We start from the raw sequence: 26632 nt of genomic DNA on the forward strand, positions 1-26632 counted from the left end.
GTAGAGCCCACAGTCTGCAACACAAAAGCAAAATTTCGTGTAGCTTGAAAGAAGCCTTTGCTTCAACAGCAGTGTTTAACTGCAACGATTCATTTGCTACAGTATGTATGTACTTGCCACATGATGTGTTCCGAGCATTTCCTTACTGCTGCACTGATGTGCGCTGCAGGGACCAGCTGATTGTTGAGGCGTTGTCGAAGAGAATGGGTGCAAAGGCCGGCGAGGTGGTGCGCACCATGTTGCGCCTGTCGGAGACGCGATGCAACCCAAAAGACGCTTTCAGCGCCCCTGTCAGTCGCAGTGAGATTCACCAGTTCCTGAAGCGAGAGACTACTTCCTCCCCACAGGTAAGACGAAATCAAAGTGGGGCTTGTTCACGTGTATATGTTGTTTTGGTGGAGTAAATATGTGCGGACTGATTTTTTTTCACAGTGACCTGACAGCCCTAATAATGCCACATGTTTGCATCTCTCCTGAATCGCGTTACATCGTTTGGTCATGCTGCCATTAAAAAAAAAAAATCAAGCTTCCCATTGCGTATAAGAAGGGGTTTATTTACAATAAACCGCAGCCCGACTTCCTGGGTTGCTGCTGCAGCGCGTGCACCGAAGGCCTGAACAGATCATCGTTCTCTTTGTCGATCTTTTTACAACAAACTCCCAGCATGCCGAAGTTCTAGAAAAGTTTGGTTCCGGTGGGTACATATGTTGAACAGCCGGTGCGATGATATTTTCTACATGGCCAATATCTTGTCTTGTCAGCAGTTTTTCTCTTTTACAGTGTTCTGCTTCTTTTTAACTGAGGAAGACTTGAACCTGCCACACCAGTAGCATAAGTGAGATGTCATCTGCAGGATAAAGAGCTCTTTGTCGGTGTATTGTTGAATTATTTCCTCAGCATTTCCCGCACTGCACGACAATACATTATTGTCGGGATGCCCTACCAGTTCCAGAGATTTTCGCACCCCTTTTTTCTGTTTGAATGAGTCCAGAGGCTGCTTAGACTTCATACGAAGATCACATTGATATTTCGAAGCCGACATGTGTAACTTCGTTGAGGCACATAACATCTTGCTAGCATGTGAGCACTGTTCGGAAGTTTTTTTTTCCTGAACTAGCTTCTTGGTTTTCGTTCCAGGTCATTTTATACTTTTTGGACATCATTCTCATGACATCTAAGTCGTTTTCGCTCTCTACTGTGATTTTATGGTTCTTCACTGCCGCTTTGAGAATGATGACTCAATGCAATGCGTGGCGGTAGCGCAAGATGTTGCTCGTCCATGTAGCATCCAGCCTAAGGATGTCTCGACGGCTTTTAGTCCGTTTTCTAAATTCTCGGTAGTTCCTGTTACAAATGACCAGTAATAGTCACTGCCAATCAAGATGTGAACAGCATTTAGACTCTCAGCTTGATTAGTGTCCTAGAAGTAATGTCCTTGTTGACCGAGCTTGTCGATCAAGTCTCTTGTTGGTCGTGGGATCCATTGATGGGGGATGTTCGTCCTGATGAGAGCTTCTATCGACAGTGATGTAGAGATGCACGGGAAGGTCTTCTCGTCATGTTGTCCTGCAAAATGGCCCACTGAAAGTCTTTCATGACCGAGTAATCGAGAACGCAATTATTCAGCTAGTTGCTTCGTCACAAAACTGTGCGGACTGCCTCCATCGAATAAAACTCGAACAAGCACTTTGCTTTCTTCGCCGGCTGCCCAAGCAACAGCAGTTTGGAGGTGTACGCTTCGTTTCGAGTTGTCAGTTTCAGTCATTTTGAGCTGCATCAGTGCTGTTGACGTTTGGGGACTGTAGATCGAAATCAGCAGCCGAGGGTCACTCATTGTTATGACTTGGCGTCTGTTGCACTCAGTACAGGTAATGTTCCTCCTGCAATATTTTTTTCAAATGATGTTCTGATGTACAGCAGAAACATCGCCCCACACTGAGTAGTTGTATTTTTTTTTTCTAGAGAGTCTTAATACCTTTTGTGTTATAATTGAATGTGAAAATCACTATAAATCGTTTTAGCTATCGATTTGCACACCTGCTCATGAGATTAATACACACGCACATACAAAAAACGAAAGATGACAACATCGTTCGTCATGACTTCTAAAATGCTGCAAGCACCGATAAGGTGCAGTTGGGGCTAAAAGTATGTTGGGAATTGAAAAGAAAGGAAAAGAAAAGTAACTGAGCCATAAACACTTTTTGCAGGGAGACTGTGTGGAAGAACGTGCCGAAAATTTTTGAACTTGTAGATATTCTTGATTATGATCTACAATTAAGCAATAGTGAGGAGCAATATAAATGAAACTTTAAGCATCAAGAAACGAAAACAAAGATGAGAAAAGAGAGTTGCTCGTATTGTTTCTTTTGTGTTTTTTCAAGACCTGTCCACTCAAATTTATTTCATGTTATCATATGAACTCATATAACTTTTCATTCTTTTGAATTACTGGGGAACATTATTTCATATAACTTCTTGGTAGTTGCCATGCTGGTGACATATAAAGTAAATGCTCTTTATTAGACAATAATTATTTATTGTAGAGGGTAAAAAGTAAGTGTGTCAGTTTTTAAGGGAAAAGAATGCAATCATTTTGCGAATATATATGATATTAATTCAAAAGAAATGCAGGAAGGGAAAGATGGAAGCTTTTTATGGGAAGTTCGTAAACAAGGCTTGTGTACTGGAGCCGATGTTTTGGCAAGTGAGCTTGGCTATTTATTTTCCTTCTTCTCTTTTTTCACTCTTTCTCTATCTTTTTTTCTCTAACTATGAAAAAAACAAGTCTATTCGTTGAAATGTCGGTTCCAGCACACACCTTGTTTATGAATTTCTGTATACGGTATACAAGTTCAACATTACCAGGTTTAACAGTATTTGTTGAATAGCGTTTGGAAGATCACTTAAAGGGCCAGTAAACAACCTCACGGTCCAAAACTTCCAGTGGAGAAATAACGGCTCACTTGTGCAGCGTGAAAATGCTGCCGCAAGAACTTTGTGAACAGGTGCTGTACTAATGAGGAAGTTACAGGGTCTAGAAAGACCAGCTTCGATGGGTTTTGGTTTCTTGCTTGTCCTTCCAGCCCTTTTCTCGTAGTGGAAAGGGGCAGGCGTATTAGCTCTTTGTTGCGACTACACCCATTTCGACAATGTAGCAGGACATCAACCATACGTCGTCAGCGTGCCGCCAACGACCAAGCAAGGCTCTTCCTTTGTCCGCATCTGTCATAGCTGCGCGGGGAGGAAGGGTTGTGCGTGGATCGCGAGGCACTGGTAAGGTATGCGCCCTTCCCCTAGCGGAAAAGTAGCCAGACGCGTCTTCATCTTACGAGGCTTTCGTTCTCGCGATACCGCATGTCCTGAAGGTCTCGGGCTTTACAAGACTGCAGCACAGAAAAGTGAAAATGCGGACTGCGTGGCCAAAGCTGCACCATCGCGTGGCCAAAGCACCCTTTTATAGTGCAAAAGACCAATCGACAGGCGCAGTGGTGCGTAATGTCGTCTACTGGCAATGTGGCTACCTTGGTCTACAAGAATAAATGAGTGAGCTTGTTTTGAGGTTGCAAAAAAAAAAAAAAAAAAATGTCGAAGCCTGTTCACTGGCCCTTTAAAGATAACACTAAATACACTGGTGCGAAGACAGTAGAACCAGGGGAGCTGGTGGCCTTCCACTTCTGCGTTCCCTGCCCCTCACCTTCCTTCTCTTCTATTTCCCACTCACTTGCTATACTGCAGTATAAATGGCCTTTTCCTTTCCAAACCCCTTGCTTTACTATACTATACATGACTACACTATGCTTTCACCTACCACAGTGGTCTTGTAGTTATGGTGCTTGACTGCCGGCCCGAAGGTCGAGGGAGTGAATCCCAACTGTGGTGGCCACAATTTCAGTCGAGGCGGAAATACTTGAGATCTGTGTATATCGATTTATGCGCACGTAAAGAACCCCAGGGGGTCGCAACTTTTGGTACCCTACACTACGACCTCCCTCATATTCGTATCTTGGTTTGGGCACGTTACACCCCAATAATTATTACTATGCTATGCTTTCACTCTTTCTCTATATCATTTGCTCATTCTTTCACACATAGCAACGCAGTCATATTGTTTCCTTAAATGCTTGTTCCCCTAGTTTGCCTGGATAGCCGAGTTGATAAAATGCTTTCCTTTGGATCATGGGCACCATAGTTCGAATCCCACATCAGCGAGAAACTTTATTTCGCTCTCCTTATTTCTTCTTCTCATTCTCTCCACTTCTTTTCTCTCCTTTCATTCCTGTAGCGCGTTCCTAAGCTATACATGGTGGCGTCATTGCTTTGCAAGGTTTTTCTGTACACATCAAACAGCCTAACCCATGCCTTAAAACCGCCTTAAAAAAAAAAAAAAGAAACTTGGAATTTTCGAAGAACTATTTAACTCTGTAAAGAGATTCTACCAATGATTTTCATCGTCCGTGATCATTGAAAAGCGGCAGAAGAGATGGCACTACTACAACTGTTATTTGACATTAGAGGAAGGATATATAAAGTGCTGCTGTGGAATTTGGAAACATTAATGCTAGAAGGTTATCAGTTTGGACTGGTTAGTGGTCCATTACACTTTACCTCTGGTCCTTGCTGCTCATTTGTCATGTTGTAATTGTCAAGCTTATGCTGTAGGCCCATGTGCTCAGATTTGGGTGCACGTTAAATAATTCCCAGGTGGTTGAAATTTCCGGAGCCCACCGCTACGGCATCTCTCATAATCACATTGTGGTTTTGGGCCTTTACACCTCACATATTAATAAATCAAACAGTAAAGCATAATAATAGAACTGCTTCCTGTGAAACATTGTGCCGAGGTTGAAAAGCTTGCTTAACATTTATCATTATTAAAAGGCATGTTCGAAGTTGCATCAGAGCTGTTTTGAGTTTAACATCCTAAAAAAGTAGCTTCTAAGAATGGAGTAATTTAATTTTCTTGGCATTACACATAATGTTTGTTTGATCAATTCTTAATACACTTATTATTTGTCCCCACTAAAGACTTGATTTCATATCAGTGACATACACACTGCAATCTCAATCGTCATTCCACTTGTAATGCCACAGTTCTGATCATTCTGTTATCATCCATCTTAGCCAGTTTGTACTAGTAATGGCTTGAGGCTGTCTTCTTGAAGTCCTTTTGAATTTCTTTAAGTAATTACTTGAACTTTGCTAGAGCAGCACAAGTACAGTAATGTGTTCTCGGGTGTGGCCTTTCACATAATGTGGAAAGGTAGGTATACAAACACAGCTGCATTTGTACCTTGAGGCAATTCTGTTCCTATTCATGATAAGACACACTAGCGAAAAGGAGTAAGGACAACATAAGTCAATTTGTGTTCTTCACCTCATCTTACTCTTGTTGGTACGTGCATATCTGTTATCTCTCTCCTTAAACCCCTGTTGACTTGCTCTGCTAACAGTCATTTCTAGCGCATTGCAGTAGATTCTCGTGAAATAGAACCTAAGTGGAGCAGGAAAATGCGCTCCGCTTAACAGGTGTTCGATTCATGGGGATATGAACAGGCTTGCAGAATTGAATTATGAATGCAATTGTATTAGAAGCAGTTTTGTTGAAACAGCTAGTTTGTTTACGAAATTTGCGTTTACTAATAGTCTCTGCCGTACTTCTTGCAGGAGCTGGATTCCTACCTGAGCCTTGTTTCAGATGATGCTCTGGGCCTAGTGAGGCGAACGGATGAACGAGGCGGCATGTATAGCGTCAACATAGAACGTGCGCTGCGTCTCCTTGCTGAGAACGTCCTGGCATCCATAGTGCAGGACCGGTTTGGAGCTAAGAGTTGTCGCATATTCAGGTACATTGTTAGTGCTATTGCTTGTTGCTTTCGAGGTCTTCATGCCATCAGATCAGTTTTCGAAACTGCAACAGCTTGCTCCGATATTATAGCTTGAAATCAATATAGAACGCAGTAAGGGAAGTCTGAGCAAGTAATGATTGCTTTGAAAGGTAGCAAGATAAGTGGCTTGTCTATCTAGTCAACGAACTCGACCAACTATCCTGTGACAAAGTACTTCAGCAAGAGAGGGTTTGTTCTTACATTTTGTCTCTTAGATCATTAGACTTGATAAGCCAGGATAGATGCAATAATGAAAAAAGATGGGAATGCCACCTTGCAGTTCCTAAGCCAACTTGTAGTGACGTTGCTGATCTTCAAAGAGGTCTGCTCTGGTTTCATTTATTGTTAGTGAGATGAACGGAATTGTAATCTAAAGGATCTTGGTACTCAATTTGGACTAGTTTTGGAACTTGTCCAGCAGCCTAAATACTGTGAAAAAGCAGTTTCAAATCTACGATTTCAAACTGGCTTACAAGTAGTGAGGTTTTGCCACAAATAATATACTTTTGACTTTGCTTTTTTTTGCTAATAAGTCCTTTTCTGTGAAGTTAAAGGGGACAGTAAGGAAAAATAATTTTTGTTGTGCGTTATGAAATTATCTTTCCGCAGCACCAGCACAAAAACGACCATCCTCTTCATGAGAAGATTCTCATAAGCCAGAAAGCATGCTAAAGGATAACACAAGTGTTGGCACTGCCTTGAAGCTCCCATGCTCACTTGTTATATCATAGATTTAATGGTGTATGCTAGGGCCTACATACTGATTCTTTATTGGTTGAAATAATTACATCCTGGCCTAAATTATCCATAGAATACACATAAACATGACAGGTCTCAGAAAATTGCAGTGACTAAATGTGGCAAAAACACAAAACAGTGTCATAAATGAAGGAAAGAAGTGTAAATTTAAGGGCTTTCTTTGTCAGACACAAGGAACTCATTTTCAGCGGCCAGCTCATAGTAAGATCATTTGCTATGTGACACCAACAGGTAAAAAAAAGTGCTCCACACTCGCTATACCGGCCACTGGCAGCGCCAGCTGACACCCCCATGTTTAAATGCACAAATATGCCCTATAAAGTGCTCGGAGGTACGACTGCCGCCATACCATAGCTCTGTTGGTAGAGCATCGGACGCCTTATTTGAAGGTTGCTGGTTCAGTCCCTGCCCGTAGCAATTTATTCTTTCATCCTCTTTTCTTTTTTCACCTGTGCATTACAAGTGCTTTGAGTGGCATCCCCTATATTTTTCTTGGCTTCATTGTCAGTCAGTTCTCACTAAAATGAAGTCATAGTACTTTGAAATCTGTGACACTATGCTGATTTTTTAGTGTCACTGTTCGGACATAAAATTAAAAATGAAGCTTTGGCCTACATTTTCTCTTCTAATAACAAAGCTATGTATGTGAGATTAATGATAATGTCATGGGGGTGGGAGAATGATTGAAATAAATATATTTACAAAATATTCAGGAAGAGTCAGAGACAGCTGCAGCCAAGATGGAGGTACAACAGCAACAACAACACGAGCGCGATCGCATTCATCATCTTTGTCGTCTGCCTGATGCTCTCTCATTACCGTTGTCGTGTAACATATAACCCCCTGCCGCTGGTAGCGCCGTCTCGGTGCTTAAGGAGAGTAGCATCATATGCGGAGATGTATGGTTTCAGACAGGACACGTGGGCAACGTCAGTGGCGGGTGCGGACGACGGCGGCTGACTGTCCAACAGAGCGATCTCATATGTGACCTCAGTAAGCCTGCGCAAAATCTTGTAAGGCCCCAAGTAGCGAAATAGGAGCTTTGAAGAGAGGCCAACGTGGCGGCGTGGTGCCCAGAGGAGGACCAATAAACCTGGAGAGCAGGAAACTACTCTGTGATGGCTATCGTAGCGGGCCTTCTTAGACAGCTGCGAGCCAAGAAGACCTTCTTGAGGGATTTGGCGGCCCACTTGAGCCCGAGCAGTGGCATCCAGGGCGTACTCGGTAACCATTTGCGTAGTTGATGGGAGAAGAGTCTTGAAGGGTAACGCTGGATGGCCGCCGAACTTTAAATAGAAGGGGGAGAAGCCAGCGGTGTTGTGGCGTGACCAATTGTATGTGAATGTCACATAAGGCAAAGTACTGTCCCAATCAAGGTGATCTTTGGAAACGTACATGGAGAGCATTGTTGTCAAGGTTTAATTTAGGCGCTCGCTAAGACCATTTCTTTGTGGGTGGTACGCTGTAGTGAGCTTGTGACACGTTGAACACGAGCGAAAGATGTCACTTACTACTTTTGAAAGAAATGAGCGACCACGATCGGTCAGCAGCTGTCGAGGGGCGCCATGGTGAAGAATTACGTCATGAAGCAAGAAGTCCGCGACATCAGTGGCACAGCTTGTCGGTAACGCTCGTGTGATAGCGTATCTTGTGGCGTAGTCAGTGGCTACGGCTATCGACTTGTTTCCAGTGAGGGAAGTAGGAAATAATCCAACGAGATCAAGACCGACGCAGTAGAAGGGGACAGTGGGTATGTCTATTGGTTGGAGCAAACCAGCTGATGTAAAAATGGAATGTTTGGAGCGCTGGCAAGACTCACAAGTAGCAACGTATTGGTGCACAGAACGGTAAAGGCATGGCCAGAAGAATCTAAGCCGCACGCGATCGTACGTGCGCGTGACCCCGCGATGTCTAGCGGTTGGGGCATAGTGAAGCTGTTCAAGAACAGCGTAATGGAGTGTCGCAGGAACTACAAGTAGTAGCTCTGATCTCTCGGCGCTGGTGTTGCATCGGTAAAGAATGCAATCGCATTCTTTAAACAAACAAGTGTAGCGACGGGTCTACGTGGGGCAAACATAGACTCTGCATGGTAAACCGCAAGTGGACATCGCTGAGCTGTTTCTTGCATATGTTGGTAAAAGCAGACATGGCGAAGACACAAGGGTCAGAATCATGTTCTGAAAAAGGTCGAGTGGGTCCACGGGGTGATGGGATAGACAGTCGGCATCCTGAAGCATTAGGCCAGATTTGTATGCCACATCAAAGCTGTATTCTTGGAGTTTTAAGGCCCAACGGCCAAGTCGTCCAGTTGCATCTTTAAGAGATGACAGCCAGCACAAGGCATGGTGATCCGTAATTACCAAAAAGGTGCGGCCAAATAAGTATGGTTGAAATTTTCCGACTGCCCAGACTAGTGCGAGGCACTCATGCTTTCCGAACTTGCTCTCCGAAAGAGAAAGGAGGGGACTGGCATAAGCGATGACCTGATCCTGTCCTCGTTGCCGCTGGACGAGAACAGCACCAATTCCATGTCCGCTGGCATCGGTACGAACTTCAGTATGGGCTGACGGGTCGAAATGCGCCCAGATGGGTGGGGAAGTAAGTAATGTTGTAAGGGTGCTGAAGGCAGTTGCTTGGTCAGTTGAACAACACGAGCGTGATCGCATTCATCGTATTCTTCGTCTACTTGATGCTCTCTCGTTGCCGATGTCGTGTAACAATATTATATCGATGCCAAAAATTACCTATCACCTCAACTTATCGGTGCCCCTGTGATGAAGATCGAGCTTCGAAAAGTATTCGATCAGTTCGAAGTGAATTAGAGGTTTCTCTTGAGTTGTATATTACAGAGTTACTGACACCTGTTGTCTCAGCTGTGTTTACTCTGTCATACAGATCACCTGTATTCAGAGATGGCTCTGAGTAAGTGTCACACTATTTAGATGCTGATCAGATATATCTTATTTTGATATAGGTCAAATTCTGCATGGCACGTCTGCTCACATTGATACCAGCGTGACGTAAGACTACAGTATCAATGCTGGTGACTCCACGCACCCATGTAGCTGGTTTTAATGATGTCAGGCACCAATGCACGCAAAATGGCTGCTTGTGCGCAACCAGCAGAGGCACAGAGTGGAGCAGCCATGGAAGTATCACAATATTTTGCACAATCATGTGACAAGAAGTGCACAGCAGAAACAGCTAGCTTTTAAAGACATGACTGCAACTGCATTTTTTAAGTTTTGAGGGCTGGGCCTTCCATTTGACACGAAAGTATGAAAAACGAACATTTTCGGGTCAGTAGCCATTTATTTCTTTATTTACCCATTTATTTATTTATTTATTTACACAGTACTGCTAGCCCCCAGAAAAGGCTGTAAGCAGGAGTGGGTAGTAACAGGTACAAAATGAAGGTAACATATACCTAACAAATCAACATGCAACAATTGTGTCACATGAATCGACGAAAAGAAAAAAGCAAGTCTGTGAAAAGAAATATAATGCATATACGCAACGTTCCAAGCACTGGTGTCTGCCCTACAATGCCTTTGTGACTCTTTCTCTGCTCAGGCTTCTGCTTCAAAAGAAATATTTGGAGCAGAAACAGATAGAAGAGCTTGCAATGATCACTGCCCGGGACGCCAAGGAAATGACTTACAAAATGTTCGAGGAGAAGTTTGTATTGGCACAGGTACGCAAGTTCTTTCACCTGAATTGGCGTGTTTTAAATCAACCTGCACATTCGTTTGGACCTAACGTAACCAGAACGTAAATTGGAGCCGAGAATCTCTTCATGGTTGCATAAGTGCAGGCATACCCTGAATTGTAGTAATTCGTTTTGAACAACTAGAAGCTTTCTGTTTGTCACAACTGTGTAAAATCAATTGATAATGTACCTGAGAATACCACAGGAAAATTTGATTTCAGTTGAAATTTTGAACTAATAAAACCAAGAAAATAAATGTGGGTGAAAAATAGCTTATTGCGATTGGGAACTAATCCCGATTTTCCTGCTTTACCTATGCCATGCTGTACCAATCAGGCTATGGCAATGGCCACTTTCTTATCGGCATTTTGGAACGTTTTCATCTTTCAAAATGCAAGCATGCATCGGATTTATTTTGTAGCATAAGTACTGTAATATGCTCCTGGAACTGGCTGCTTTTTGTGAGGGTGTTGTGATTAGTGACATGCGCACACTGGGATCACTGTCTTCCATGCTTTCTGTGCAGGAACTTCCAAGAACTCCGGACTATGCTCCTTCCAGAATGATCTACTTATTTCACGTTGACATACCACAGGTATGGCTTGGTAAATGTAAATAAATAATACTATAGTCATTGCATTGCAATGACTATAGTCATTGCTTCAGTTGAAAGCTTCTATGAGGACAGGGAATCGGCAACGAGTAAGGCAAAAACGCAGTATACTATACTGATGGAAGACTTTAATGCAAAGGTTGGGAAGAAGCAGGCTGGAGACCAGGCAGTAGAAGATTATGGCATCGGTACTAAAAACGCCAGAGGAGAGCTACTAGTAGAATTCGTGGAACGCTATAATTTACTTATTTTGAATACCTTCTACCGAAAACGAGGAAACTGCTAGTGGACATGGAGGAACCCTAATGGCGAAAATAAGAACGAAATAGACTTTATAATGAGTGCACACCCAAACATTGTGCAGGATGTGGAAGTGGTTGGCAAGGTACGATGCAATCACCATAGAATGGTACGGCCTCGAATTCGTCTAGACTTGAGGAAGGAACGGCAGAAACTGATACGCATGAAGCCAATCAATGAGCTCGCTCTGAGAGGAAAAGTACAGGAATTCAGAGTCTCGCTTCAGAACAAGTACTCGGCTCTAGTGAGGAAGCCAACCTTAGCGTAGATACAATGAATGATAATCTGACGAGTATCATTACGGAGTGTGCAGTGGAAGTTGGAGGCAGGGTAGTTAAACAGGACTCTGGCAAACTTTCCCAGGAAACGAAGAATCTCATTAAAAAGCATCAAATCATAAAAGTCTCAAGTACAACAGACAAAATAAAACGGGCAGAGCTTTCGAAGTTGATTAATAGGCGTAAGGTATGCAATTTAAGAAGGTATAACATGCAGGGAATTGAACACGCTCTGAAAAACAGAGGAAGCGTCAGAGCAGTGAAGAGGAAACTTGAGATAGGCAAAAATCGGATGTATGCACTAAGGGACAAAGAAGGCAAAATGACTACCAATATGAATAGGATAGTTAAAATAGTGGAGGAGTTTTACAGAGATCTGTACAGTAGCCAAGACAACCACGACCTTAATACTATAAGTACTAGCAGTAACCCAGATGACACCCCACCAGTAATGATAGAAGTCAGAAAAGCTTTGGAGAGCATGCAAAGAGGCAAAGCTGCTGGTGAGAATCAGATAACATTAGATCTGCTGAAAGATGGAGGACAGATTGTGTTAGAAAAACTAGCCACCCAGTTTACGAGGTGTCTCCTGACGGTAAAAGTACCATCGTCTTGGAAGAATGCTAACATCATCTTAATACATAAGAAAGGAGATGACAAGGACTTGAAGAATTACAGGCCGATCAGCTTGCTCTTTGTAGTATACAAGCTATTTACAAAGGTAATTGCTAACAGAGTAAAGAAAACATGAGAATTCAATCAACCACATTCATACTACTATACATAGCCTTCATAGATTACGAGAAGGCATTTGATTCAGTAGAAATATCAGACGTCATGCAGACACTGCAGAATTAGGGCGTCGATGAAGTATATATAAACATCCTGGAAGAAATCTGCAAGGATCAACTGCTACCATAGTGCTTCATAAAAAAAAGCAACAGATTACCAATCAAGAAAAGTGTAAAGCAGGGGGACACAATCTCCCCAATGATATTTACCGCGTGCTTATAGGAGGTTCTCAGAAGCCTATAATGGGAACAGTTAGGGATAAGAGTTAATGGAAAGTACCTTAGTAACCTGCGCTTTGCCGATGACATTGCATTGCTGAGTAACTCAGGGGACAAATTGCAACTCATAATTACGGAGTCAGACAAGTAGAGCAGAAAGATGGGTCTTAAAGTTAATCTGCAGAAAACGAAAGTAATGTACAACAACTTCAGAAGAGAGCAGCGCTTCGAGATAGGTAATAGTGCACTTTAAGTTGTAAAAGACTATGTCTACTTGGGGCAGGTAATAGCCGCGGAGCCGAACCACGAGATTGAAGTAACTAGAAGAATAAGAATAAGGTGGAGCACATTTGGCAAGCACTCTCAAATTATGACAGGTAGATTGCCACTATCCCTCGAGAGGAAGGTATATAACAGCTGTATCTTGGTGGTACTTGGCTATGGAGCAGAAACCTGGAGACTCACAGAGAGGGTTCAGCTTAAATTAAGGACGACGCAGCGAGCAATGGAAAAAAAAAAAATGGTAGGTGTAACTTTAAGAGACAAGAAGAGAGCAGAGTGGATTAGGAAACAAACGGGGGTTAAGGATATCATAGTTGAAATCAAGAAGAGAAAATGGACATGGGCCGGGCATGTAGCGCGTAGACAGGGTAACCGCTGGTCATTAAGGGTAACTAACTGGATTCCCAGAGAAGGCAAGCGAGTTAGGGGGAGACAGAAGGCAGATGAGATTAAGAAGTTTGCGGGTATAAATTCGCAGCAGCAAGCACAGGACCGGGTTAACTGGCGGTACATGGGAGAGGCCTTTGTCCTGCAGTGGACGTAGTCAGGCTGATGATGATGATATTCATTGCAAAGGTCTTTGTACAAGCTTTCTTTTGTAAGCTTAAATATGCAACCTCTGTGGGATTACATTCAAAGCAAGAATAGTACTTGTTATATGCCATCGCATCATCATCCTTTCACGGCACCTAAAACCGAATGAAATGCAGATGTTGTAATGAAATGCTGTCCCTCGTTGCTGTATTTAAAAATTTGGAGTTGCTGCTTCTCAACAATGCTGTATCTAATGCTGTGCGAGGAAGATAGGCTAGACGGGTCTGTTGCATAAAAGGTAGGCTTGTGGAAATAGTAAATTTTATGTTTGAAACAAATAATGTTTTGTTTGAATTAGTTCCAAATAAATTTGAATAGTATATGTCTCACATTTTTTTTTTTGATGAACATATTTGTCAACTAACCTGCACAATACCTTTTTTTAATATAATGAAGAAGCCCTGTGCAAGTGCCATTGTTTTTGGTTCAAAGGAAGTGGAAACAACTTTAAATAGTGGCAGGATTTGATTTTCCATTGAATGAAGATTATAAGCTGCAAAACATGTTGCGCTTTAGAATTTATTATACCGAGAGCATTTAAGCCGGTAGACAAAGTTTTTATTTTAAGAAATGATGCATCGATGTGTGAGCAACATGCCCATTTAACCTTAATAAGGTGGAGCTTCACCGCAGCTTGGATGTCTCTTGAGAAGGTGTGTTCATGGCAAATCACCCTGTCACTGCAGTGAAGTTATTGTCACAGAGGGCTACATGCAATTTATATGTCTATTTGTTCATTTCGAAGAATTAGAAATTTTAGAGAATGTATATTCAAATCGAAGCGACTTAAATACAGTCGCTGACCGATTTTTCAGACTCCGAAAATTCGAACTTGTTGGATATTCCGTATTTCAAAAGTGCATCGTTAGGGTTCCTGTAGGGCTAATGCATTTTTTCGACCGATTTTGCCGACGAATTCGCCCCCTTAAGTTGGATTTTTCGGACTAAATCGATTGTTTTAGGCTGTGACACGAACCTGTATGAACGCCCCCATGTTGGATTTTCTGCCAGTTTGACTAAGCTTAGTGGCCTAATTTTAAAATGGCTTTCTTGGCTCCAAGATTGGAAAGCAAACGTCATATTTCAAGTGTGGCAGCTTGGGCTAGTTGGTATGACATGACGATAGTTATAGTGCGAGAACAGAACGACGACACAGAGACAAAAAGGACACAAAAAAGCGCCCATGTCCTTCTTGTCTCTGTGTCGTCATTCTGTTCTCGCCCTATAACTATCGTCATGTCATATTTCAAGTTTTGGAGGCCATGTCTGCTTTAGAAAATGCGGCACGGGACCATTTTTTCGTCTTCGGTCAGCCGTAGTGGTCAGCACTGTCGTCATTGCACCGTACAGGGAGGAGGCGGAGCTGCGCAGTAGTGGTGTGAATGTGCCTGCCACGATGACATTAGGGAGTTTTAGAAGAGCGCACCGCAAGGGAGAAGAGCGCACCGCGAGCCCTTGCGGTGCGGTCGCTGCCACTGCGCATGCATCGTAACGTGAGTCGCCGTTCACAACCTGCCCGCAGAAAATTCGAAACAGCGTGCGGCGATCACGGCCCGCGAAGTGTTGTGTGTAGCTTCCGTTCATTTCGTGCGCAGAACCCACAGACAAAGAAATTATTCGCCAGGTTGTGCCGCAGCCAGAGAGCGGTTCGGATGACGACGACGGTGACCACCCGCAGTTGTCGGCAGCGGAGATCGCCACCGTGGTGACGCTTTTGTCAAGCATTTACGGTGATTATGTCACCTTGGCGCAAATATGGGCGACTCAAATTGCTTCCAAGCCTAGTATGAGTCAGGGCAGAATCATGAACTTTTTTAAGCCTGCCTGATGCAATAAAGTTCATATTTCTGACAAAAAGGAATTTTTTGGACAGTTCAATTTTTTGGATCTTTTTTTTTGGTCCCCGCCAGGTCAAAAAAATAGGTTGGCAACTGCGCTGTAATATTCGCTCAAATATTCGAAGCACTTCAACATTCCCACAAGCCTACTAAAAAACCAACGCAGTTCGAGGCATTGGCAATGATACACAAATGTGCTAAACACATTTTCTTGGGACCGCTGTAACATTTTCATATAGACGAGAAAGATGAAAATCAGAAGAACATTCTTGCAGTCAAGTGCACATGAACAAAACTACTGAGCTTCAGTTGCTGGGGGTGATTGTCAACATGCAAGCATTTGATGCATGACCATCTCTGGCACTGACGTTGGCAAAGTTAGTATGGCCTGCGCAACGTGCTGTTGCATCATCATGTATTTGGGGGTGCAGGCCTCATGTCCTTGCTTTGCACTCGATGGCCTGCATAGCGATCAGTACATGTCTGCCCGAGATTCGCCATGACTGAAGTGTTGAAGTGAGACATGGCAAGGAGCATTTGCTGTTGGAGTAACACGCATGCTGTCTGCTTCCAATGCTCCTCCTCACGCCATCATCATGATGGATAGTGCTCACAATCTTTGAGTAAATTCTGTTCTTCATTCAGGAGTTGTACAGGTTTTTGTAGACGTTGAAAACCCTCGAATTTGAAAAATATATTTTCAAAGCCCTTGAATTGTTCTCTATATAGCCATAAAAATCCTTGAATTATGCGACCCTTCTTAAGTGATAGCTACTTTCTATTGTAGATTAGTGTCAATCTGGCAAACTTTTCATTTCAGAAACAATACACCATGCGTAAATTTTGTGGGAAGGCTGAAGAGATAATCACTGCCCAAGCACTCCGTACAGATGGTTAGCCAGTTAAGCTGAAATGTGTGGTCACGGGTGGTGACAGATGTTGCACCCAAAGCCAAAAAGCTGCTCACGAAATTCTTGCCAAAAGCAGGCATTTGCCCCGTTGAACACAATCTCACAATTGCCCTGTTGACAATGCTCTGCCTGCAGCGTTGTTTCCTTGGCTTGCCATTATTGCTTGCTTCAATCTCTTGAGTTATCTTGGCATTCTGGTTAGCTGCTTTCACCCACTGTTGCCTCTCTTGTTCCACTTTGCAATTTAGCGCAGCTTTGAAGGCTGCCGAATCCTTTGTATGCAGCTGCTGCTTGTGCTTGAGCACCTGGGTGCTTGGGTTTGGGCACAGGTGCTTGAGCACCTGTGCCCAAACTTCAGTATCAGCCCGGCAAACACAAATTTTCTCACGGTTCAACTGCCGGTGCTGTTCTTCGAAAGTTGTCTGCTGTTCGGCAGGCCGTACACTGCATGTTGGCCTACCCATGTGGTAGTTGTAAGTTGAAACTGCTGCGTACAAGCTTGGCGTCATGGCTAGGACGGGATGAATGACGTCACTGACATGCGAGCTCGGGTATGTCGTGAAGAACGGCGTAACTGATGGTGCAGCCATTGGAGAAGTTTCAGTGTGATGAGGACAGACGGATTTTCGTTTTGCCTAGCCATATACAGCTTTCGCTGTGAAAGTTTCGAAGACACGATCAATACATTTTTAGTTAACTACACATGAAGCCACAAAAAGTTGGAATCGAAAAGAAACAGAGCGTCAGGAATTGAGAATAGATCAGTAGAATTAATCTCATGAACCATAATATAATGAAAGCAACCAAAGTAGTGTCCTAAATAGAGCATTCGCAGAGAGAAAAAACCAGTGCTGCAACTATGACCAGGTCGTACATAAGTGCACTGCTGCTTGTTGCGTCTAAAGTTATGTGCTCGGGCACTGCGTGCGCACTTGTCAAAATACAGCTGGGTTCGAGAATGAGGCTGCTGGATGCTTTAACATGGTATCATTACAGCGCATGCTTGAAGAAACAATCATGTGTGTCGTGATGAGAAACACCAGGAATACTTTTTTACTCTTTTGTTTAAGCCCTGCCGCGGTGGTCTAGTGGCTAAGGTACTCGGCTGCTGACCCGCAGGTCGCTGGATCGAATCCCGGCTGCGGCGGCTGCATTTCCGATGGAGGCGGAAATGTTGTAGGCCCGTGTGCTCAGATTTGGGTGCACGTTAAAGAACCCCAGGTGGTCAAAATTTCCGGAGCCCTCCACTACGGCGTCTCTCATAATCATATGGTGGTTTCGGAACGTTAACCCCCACGTATGAATGAAATGACTCTTTTGTTTAAGAAAAAACTTATTAGGTCAACTTTAAAACCTGTTCAGTTTCATTAATTCAAGTTCATGGCAACAAAAAGCCCTATGGGTGTTTGCCGGAGAATAAGAATTTTTTTATTAGGTCAAGAAATTCGAAAAATTGGGTTTTGTTGCATCATGCTTTCACAGTAGTATATAAGCTTCCTCTTAGTGGCATCACTGCAGTGACATTTTAATGCACGTGTAATGTATGCATTGTTCTGGTACAGCACTTCAGTTTGGCCCCACTCATCTGTTGTTTTTGACGCAGCTGAGCCGTCAGGTGCTGGAATGGTGTTACAAGGCAATGTCCAACATGATGCTGCGGAGGATGCACGTCACAGAGGAGCAAAAGCGACTTCTGGACAAAAAGCAGCGGGTGGACCTCATCTTATCTACTATGCGTCCAGAGAACTCCAGTCCAGAGCAGATTGCAGAGGTACTGGAATCATTTGACCTGTCAGCTGCTGTAGTATGCTAGTAGCACAATGCCGCACTTGAGTTCAGGCAATTTAGTTACATCATAATAATTGAAATGGATCATACATCTGACTCAGATGCATGGTTTAGCTCAAGAGATTGTTTCTAAGGCCACACGGTGGAAGTGTCATTTCAAGTTGAGACATAGGGTAACTGCAACGAAATTTTATTACGTGAAAATTATTTTAGTACTCAGTAGCTACGAACTATTGTAGCAACCTTGGCAATGCTGCAGGGCTAGTAACTGTCCAAATTTTTTGTTAGCCATAGTTATAAAATACCTAAGCAGGTGCACATCCACTCTGTGACAGTAAACACGACACAAATTTCAAACAGTGACCCCCAGAGAGCTCAATAGAGGCATTGTGCTGCTTTCCAGAGCTGGATTGCCTTTTGTTTTGTTTTTTTTTGTCAGTTTGATATCAAGATCATGTTTGCGGGTATGTGTCCGTGTTTTGTTATTTATTTTTATCTCTCTCCCCTATTCTCCAACCCCAAGGAAGGGTAAGCATCTTGTTAACCTCCCTGCCTTCCTCTTTTCCCTCTCTCTAGATATCAAAAGCAGGTTTGTCAGAAGTGTATCTGTTGGTAATCAGGGCAATAGACGATTGAAATTTCAAACAGTAAAACATAGAAGTTTGGTGAGGGTCTGGATATTCCAAGAGATGGACAGGCAAATTATCCAGCTGCCTCGTATGTACAGGAATATTCGGCTCAGGTATTCATGAGAATAAGATTACAATGACAGTATGGACGAGAATCGAGAAATATGTGTCTGTCTTTCCCGCTTTCTTTTTAGAATCAAAAAGCACCAATTAGCCCTAACCACCATTTGTCTACGTGGAATTTTTAGGTTCACAGAATGCAAGCTTTCTTTTTAAAGGCCTTTGTCTTTGCCACATGTCCAAAATAAATGGGATTGTCGCGATCATCTAGAATCCTACTTTCATTGCCTACATTGGCGCTTTTACAGCTTCTGTTACCAGTTTGTAGAGCTCACATTTACTGTGGATCTTTTCTTTTTTTTGTTTTTGAGCAGGTCAAAGAAATGGTTACGCCCCCTGAAAGGAGACAGCTGGCCTATGTCAGGCATGTCACATCTAATATAGGACTTGGTGAAGTACAGCTGGATAAAACCATCCTTGTATTACAGCTCTACATTAACTCGCTGTTGAAATAAATCATATGAATATTGCACTGACCCATAATTGCCTATTTTGTTTGTTTCATTGAGAATAGTATTTCAGCTTTTATGCCAAGAATGCCAGAACTATTATTGATTGATATGTGGGGTTTAACATCCCAAAACCATCATATGATTATGAGAGACGCCGTAGTGGAGGGCTCCAGAAATTTCGACCACCTTGGGTTCTTTAACGTGCACCCAAATCTGAGCACACGGGCCTACAACATTTCCGCCTTCATCAGAAATGCAGTCGCCGCAGCCGGGATTTGATCTCGCTACCTGCAGGTCAGCAGCCGAGTACCTTAGCCACTAGACCACCACGGCGGGGCACCAGAATTATTATCATCATGGTGTGTACACAATGTGCTTCCTTGACAGAAGATCGCTGAAATGAGAAATTGAATTTTTCCAACGTACGATTTGAAATAAAGCACGCAATATGCTATATTCTCTGAGCATGGCAGTGTGTGTCAGGGAAGAAACAGAGGTAGCAAGTACAATAATTGATGTTAACTTAAAGAAGTGGACCTGGGCCAGTTACATAACATGTGGGACAGACAACTAGTGAAACTAACAGAGGAGTGGAAACATGACCAAGGATGACATTGAATTAAACGGAGTGGCAAAATCAAGACATTTGCAGAAACAAAATGGAATCTGCTAGTACAAAGTACGGTAAATTGGAGATCATTGGGAGAGGTCCGTCCCGCAGCGAATGTACAATAAACCGATGATGATGATGCGATATGTTGCCCACTGTGCAGCTGCAGAGTTTGCGTGCCGTCAACTTTCTTAATCATTGTTTTACCATCAGTCATGCTAATATCAAATATGTCATTGTCAATTCTTTTACTACTACCCAGTGACATAGGAAGGGGATGGCACTTGGGGAGTGTGCCCAGCTCCTGAAATCTTTCATTGCCACAATATGCAGAGCACAAAATGATACTCCACCACATGCGCCTGCTCAGCCCCCACTTCAGATCAAGGATGTGACCCCCCTCGTTCCCACCCAAGAAATTTCTGCCTACGCTCCGGCTGCAACCTAACGACAAACTAGTCATAGCCACCTATCGCGCATGCAAACCTGTCACCCAAATGAAATTGCTCCTCCACATGCTCAAGCCAAATTCCAGCATATATATACTTTTATGTCTACCAAACTCTATTGGACTTTTTTAGCTGGCAGCACTGCTGCAATCATTAACACTGTCAGCTTGAAATCTTGCACTTGACAAAACCTGATGATGGTAATACATATAATTGCCTGTGCACATGTAGTTTCGTACAATAATTCATTCATTCACAAAACTTTATTAGTGCCCTGGAGCCTGGTTTTTTCAGACTGAGACGGGCCGCGTCCACGTCGGTACCGTCAGGCCGAGCCCTGTGGCGTCATCGTGGACCTCCTGGACTGCCTGTAGCTGATCTTGACAAGACGCGCTTTGGACTATCTTCTGCCAGTAAAGCCATTGTTCTTCAGGGTCGGCGAGAGTCGCGGAACAGCCCGCCAACATGTGTCTGATCCCAATAATGCCATGGCTCGCTCCACACTTGTCTTGAATTTCACCCTCGGTGTGAATTTTATTTAGAAAATATGAAGTGGGGTAAGTGCCGGTTTGCAATAAACGTAGCGCGACTGCCTGCGCTCTGTTCAATTTTTTCGTGGGGCAATAAGAATTGCCTAGAGTGAAATCTGGCACTGCGATCGTGTACCCCCATAGGAACTATGGGAAGTACAGGCTTCTGATTAGATTGCATTAGCTAGCGAACTATCTGCGGATCTTTTTCTACAGTTTCAGTTTCGTTCTTCCGCAGTGTGGGTAGTGGGGTGCGGTGCAAAGAACTGAAACCGCGCTTTTGTTGTCCAAAGAAGCTGAAGACCACTAGGTTTGAAATTTACTGTGGCTTCAGTGCGTTACGAGTTGTATTTGACAGTTTCAGCGAAGCGTCGTCCACTCATCGCTGCGCATAGAAGTATAGTTCTCATGCCAGTGCAGAATATTACATCGAGTTCACATATTTTGGTTAGCACGTCTTGCTAAAACTCACTTAAATTGTCTGCATAACGACAGCGAAACTAACTAGACGCACAGTCACGCTCCTCTGATTTGACTTCACAACAAAACGAGAGGTGCGTTGTGCCGATCATTTGGACAGATGCACCTGGCATCGCAGCAGCCGAAATGTTAGTGTTTCTCACTTGATACTGCACTGTTATTTCCATAAATGAATATTGAATACTATATCCCAACGTCTTTAGTTCCAATCTCTGCCAGTACTGTACCACCAGAGCCACTCTTGACCATATCTTATGGAAATGTCCAGCATTAATCAGAAATTGTGGGGTCGTGGCCTCCAATGAAGACCTTTGGGCGCATTGGCGGACTGCGCTGCTCAGTTTGGGCCTGGACAAGCAACTCTGGGCGATCCAGCAGGCCAAAAAAGCTGCTGGGAGACAGGGTCTCTGCGTTAGCTCATAGGTGGGAGCCCTGCCCAGCAAAATCTGCCAGAAATCAATAATGTTTACTTCTTTCTCTCTACTTTCGAGAGCAAAACAAGAATGTTTGTTTTCAAATGTAAAAAATAATTCATTACATCTTGATGCCAAATCAGGAATGCAGTGACAGAGCAATGCATACCCTGATGGTAATATTTGTGCAGGTTTCACTTCTCCCGGATAACCATAAAAATGTTTTGCAATAACATTTATGCACAATAGAATAAAGCAAGTTTAATTTAAATATAACTTCATATTGCTTTGTTTTACACTCGGCAAATAAGCGTCACAAATCTCAAGAACGTTATTAATCTGAAGCAGAAAACCTGTACTTTCCATAATTCGCATGGGGGTACAAGCGCCGCTGAAGGAGCCTGCATAGAAACTAGTGCCAGATTCCCCTTTAGGTATTATTTTATGAAACTCTATGCCTGTGCTATAACAATCGCAACTACATTATTGTATTTGCTGCAAGTGTACTGGCCCTTCATGTAATGTCCACCATAATATATAAATAAGGCTATTTCTGACAGAATACCAGTGCTGCCCTCTGCAAAGGTGTAGTTGCAATAGCCTATACATACTACTGATGCTTCAAACTATGGCAATATTCAGGAGTAAAAGGAATCCTACAACTTGGAAACACCAAAATATGAAGCAAACAAAAAAATGAGGGTCGCATTTATTTCATACCATAAGAAGTTGAAAACATCCGACAGCAATTTTTTAAAATTCTGACAATGAACAGGCAGTTTCCACTTTATTTTACAAGTGACTTTTGTTACATCGTTTCTAAAATGTTCACAGAGACATATAATCAATCATCTTCACTTTGTGTCTTTAAAAAAATCAAATAAACTGTATTTTCTCTAGCATCACTAAAATATACTCCACACCTACGCCAGAAATCGGCAAAGCTAAACACGCATAATTTCAGTCTATTGCAGTACACTGGCCTCTGTAACAGTTGTGCCGTGCAAGTGAAAATCCTGCAATGCCACTGAAAACCCTGTGCGCTTTTTCGATAAAGTACTCTCTCGTATGCCACGCAAAGGCACAACACTGCCGTACATTTTGTGCGAAATGACAGCGCAGCATATGGACTGTGCAACAATATCCCACAGCGATAAAACGAAGAGCACAAAAAATGCTATCTTCTAGTACAGAAATACATCAGTATGTTGTATACACAGATGCTCAAGGCGCCATTGAAGGACCTTGCTCATTTTTGCAAAAATCTTTTAAAGCTAAAAATGGCATAAGTGCCTACAGTCAGTGAAAAATAATGCTTTGCTGTGCTGCGGTTCTGACAAACGTAAAAACTTGGCGACAGCAGCAAAGTAATCATGAATATGACCTACTTAATGGTAAATGCTTCCACTACAGCTTTCATTGACCGGAAAAACAAAAGCAAAAATAAAAGCACGGTGCTGAACTGTGTTATAAAAGATTGAGCCATGGCTCAATCACCACCATGTAAACCTTCTTTGAAGTTCGTGCATGTTTTTGTCTTTTCACACGGCATTCTTTCTTTGTCCATTTTACACTGAGAAAAAGCCACAGTCCAGCCCCTTATGCAGCTGCATGGTACTTGACAAAGGCCACAGCTGCAAGTTCTTTACAAAACTCCTCAAGAACGATGATGGCTTCCAAGACACCGGATTCATCTCCCAGTGCGGAGTCGTCACCACTGTCATTGAGAAGTGCATTGCGTGTCAACATGAGCTTTCGCTTGAGGTTTTCCATGCCATGAACTGCAACCTGAATCTCTTCCACAACCTTGAGGAGGGCAGTGAACAACGATCTCGCCCCAGGAGCCAAAGGAAGCAGCGGGTTCAACAGGTACTCATGAAGATTTGGATGGGCAAACAGCGCGAGCCGCGAGATGAGGGAGGTTACCAGCAGGTTCACATCGTATGGCTGTCTGTGCATGTTTTCAATGCGGTCCAACAGCATGGACAGAAAGGGACCTTCGTAGAATCCGTGGTGAAGGCTGTCAGCCTCAGGTTGCGAATCCGAGCTCTGGTCGTCCTCGGCACTGGGCGGTTCTTCTCTTACGGGCTCGCTAGGCCACTCCCAACCGTCGGTGACTGCAAGCATGTCCTGATACTGCCGGTGCGCGTCAGAAATGTACGCGTCGTAGCCAGAGTCAGTCTCCTCGCATGACTTTATTTCGTCGGGCAAGAGCATTAGGAAGCAATTGAGAATGCGATGAATCTGCGCAGGCGCGAATGTGCGGCTAACTGGTGACGATCCGGGTGAAATTTCAAAATCACTCATGTTTGCCTTACCCACACGATTGCACAATCCCTCCTGGTCGTCGTCACTGAAATCGAAAGCTTCGGCAGCGACGTCACTTTGGTAGTTGCGGCCAACAAGGTGGCTGAGCAGTAAGCTATCTAGAATCTCCTTCGAAGGTCTTTGCAATAACTCTTCAAAGGCCTGAAGGGTGGTGAGCACAAGCTGGGGAGAGGCGTTAGGGTCCCGGCCACGCTCCAACAGCATGTCCTTTGGTGAAGCACTGGATCCCTTATGTTCACCTAACAAGAAGCTTCCGACAGTGGCAACCAAGTCTTTTGAATTAAGATTGCGCAAGCAAGTGGTGACTAGTGAAGTGATGAAAAGGAAGCTCTCTTCAGACTCGGCTTTGGTGAAGTCTTCAAAGAGAGGACCCTGTAGAAAGTCTTCGAAGAATGTCTTGCCTAGCTCAGCACCTACGATGGCATTTGACAGCTCAACCAAGGTGTCCGTGAAACCCAGCCACTTAAAGAAGCAAAGCAGTTTCCGCTTCCCAGGTGCAAGAACTTGATGGTCTGTTGAACCACTGGAAGTAACCGTATCGGCACTCCAAGAAGTCACGGCTTCGTCAATGTCGGCCGCTTTCAATGTGTGAGGTATGGCACAGTAGAGCTTGACTAGGTGAAGAATCACACTGGAACACATGTTAGACTTGGCGATTACGTAGTGAGCGACTTCGTCGCCTAGGTTAGACATGCACAATATAAGGCACTCTGCTGCGAGCGTGGAAACGTCAGAGTCGGCACTCTCCATTAGGGTGAGGCAGGCCCGAAGCAATGGGAATGACAAGGCAGACGTGTCACCACAGCTTCCGTCTGGTTGCTTTCCATTTGGAATGGACGATCGATGCCTCTGTTCATGCACTGTTGGTAAGAAGCAGGTGAGGATGCTGGGGTCAGCTCGGATTTTTTGGCATACGATGTTAAGAAAGCCAGCCTAAAAAAAAAACAAATTGATATGTAACATCAACGTGTTTCTGTGCTGCACTACAACGTCGCAATTATCGCCGAAAAGTGTGCGCGTGAACATTAGCTCTTTAGATAGATTTATATACTGTCAAAAGGTAACAGGGTGTTAGAATACAAGGAACTTTTAAATACCTTAGACTGATTGCATTCCCGGATTTATGTTCTCGAAAGAATTGATGACCCCGATTCATACCTCTTCTCGTTCCGTAGGCGCAGCCAGAACCTCGCCGCAAAGACCGATGAGCTTTTGGACGGCAGTGTAGATCCCCATCTGCGGCAACAACACTTGCTTGCTGTTGGACAGCAGCCGCGTGGTGAACACAAGGACGCACTTCTTGATTCCGGGGGGAGTGTCCGCTCTCGACAACGCGCTCATTTGTTCGAGCATCTTGTGCTGCAAGAAGTGCTCCATACATGGCCCCATGTTTTCACTTCCAAGTTCGGCTTCCTCCTGCTCTAGTATCTTCGACATTTCTTCGAGGCGCCCGGCCAAACCTGTCAGCTCTATGGGTTTCTTGCTGTTCGAGTTGCGGTCGGTGTAGAACTTCATGATCGCCGTCCAGTGCCACTGAAACTCCTCGTGTAACGGAAGCGGTGGCGCTAAAGCATCCACCGCATTAGAAAATGCGGTGGCTAGCCGAGAGAACATCTTGATGCGGGGCGGCTACGTTAGCGAGCGCTTAAAATAGCCATCTGCCAAGCTGCGGCGACAACCCAACACGACGGATTTACGTGTCGTTGCCACACAGGGTAGCTGGCCTCCTCGACACATCTCTGCACCGAACTGTACAAAATGCTTTTGTCGTTAGAAGAGAGGTACCGCAGCAACTAATACGGTCAGGGACGATGAGGAACAGCTGGACATGTGGAAAAGTCATTTCTTTCGCGCATCAGCTGCACTCGTAAGCAAATGCTCTTCGAAACCGCCATGTTAACCGGATGCTGCCAAGTGCGCAGATAACGTTTCCGGTAAACAATAGTTTTGAAACAAAAGTTATACTTTTTATAAGCCCACATAAATACATAAAGTAATACATTAAATTATTTATTGTTTACATTATATTTACTTTATTTAGTTTACGCTCACATATTTTAGCCTTCAGTGCGGGGTAGCGCGTGCTCATTAATGGCTATCGCCTTATCCATATTGTGTGTGCGCTGCGAATTGTGAGCGGCGAAGGCCTTCCCGCTACTGGATTTCTCGAAAACAGTGTTCAGGATAAACGGTGAGTATCTAGCATGTTGTTCTCGTGCTGTTCCACATGTAAATGCAAAGTATGAAGCGTTGTTTTCCCCCCTGGCGACGAGGGCAAGAGAGGGCATTCTCCCAGGCTGCTGCCTTTCCCCGCTGGTGTATGTGTGCGTCCCCGGTCAGAAGGAACCTTGGCGCCTCGTCGCGAGCGGCACTGAGGCATTCGTGGTCTACGCTACACATTAAACAGTTAGGACAGCTGGCCACGCTTTTCGGCATACGCTGTGTAGTCATGTGTCGCATTTTCCGATGCGTTTGAGTAGGATTCGGTCGCTGTGCCGCTCAGGAATGCGACGAAAGGAGGGGGTGGGGCGGGAGCGGTCAGCGCGGTGAGTGGTTCCGCTTCCCACAGTCCGCGCGGGCTACGATTCTCATGACGCTAGATGTGTCGCGACTTCTTGACCCCTCTGTGCCAAGTTTCGCAAAGTGTCGCC

The 26632-nt window shown here is 44.0% G+C and overlaps 2 protein-coding genes across 3 annotated transcripts in view; one reads left to right on the forward strand and one right to left on the reverse strand.

The window, feature by feature from the left end:
* Polr3C (RNA polymerase III subunit C) overlaps positions 1-19202 on the forward strand; it is a 36397-nt gene extending 17195 nt beyond the window's left edge. For both annotated transcript variants that reach the window (XM_037421214.2, XM_037421215.2), the window contains exons 6-11: positions 170-347; positions 5668-5846; positions 10221-10341; positions 10883-10951; positions 17786-17953; positions 19034-19202. In XM_037421214.2, coding sequence (XP_037277111.2) covers positions 170-347; positions 5668-5846; positions 10221-10341; positions 10883-10951; positions 17786-17953; positions 19034-19174 — 856 coding nt within the window. In that variant the 3' untranslated portion in view covers positions 19175-19202. The remainder of the gene's footprint in view (positions 1-169; positions 348-5667; positions 5847-10220; positions 10342-10882; positions 10952-17785; positions 17954-19033) is intronic.
* Positions 19203-22344: 3142 nt separating this feature from the next.
* LOC119170149 (FHF complex subunit HOOK interacting protein 2A) lies at positions 22345-25901 on the reverse strand. Its single transcript, XM_037421213.2, has 2 exons — positions 25140-25901; positions 22345-24914 (listed from the first exon to the last, which is right to left on the reverse strand). Exons 1-2 carry the CDS (start codon positions 25593-25595, stop codon positions 23253-23255), a joined length of 2118 nt encoding a protein of 705 aa, XP_037277110.2. The 5' UTR covers positions 25596-25901; the 3' UTR covers positions 22345-23252.
* Positions 25902-26632: the final 731 nt, after the last annotated feature.

The sequence above is a fragment of the Rhipicephalus microplus genome, chromosome 2 (genome assembly GCF_043290135.1).
Source record: "Rhipicephalus microplus isolate Deutch F79 chromosome 2, USDA_Rmic, whole genome shotgun sequence".
Classification (NCBI taxonomy): domain Eukaryota; kingdom Metazoa; phylum Arthropoda; class Arachnida; order Ixodida; family Ixodidae; genus Rhipicephalus; species Rhipicephalus microplus.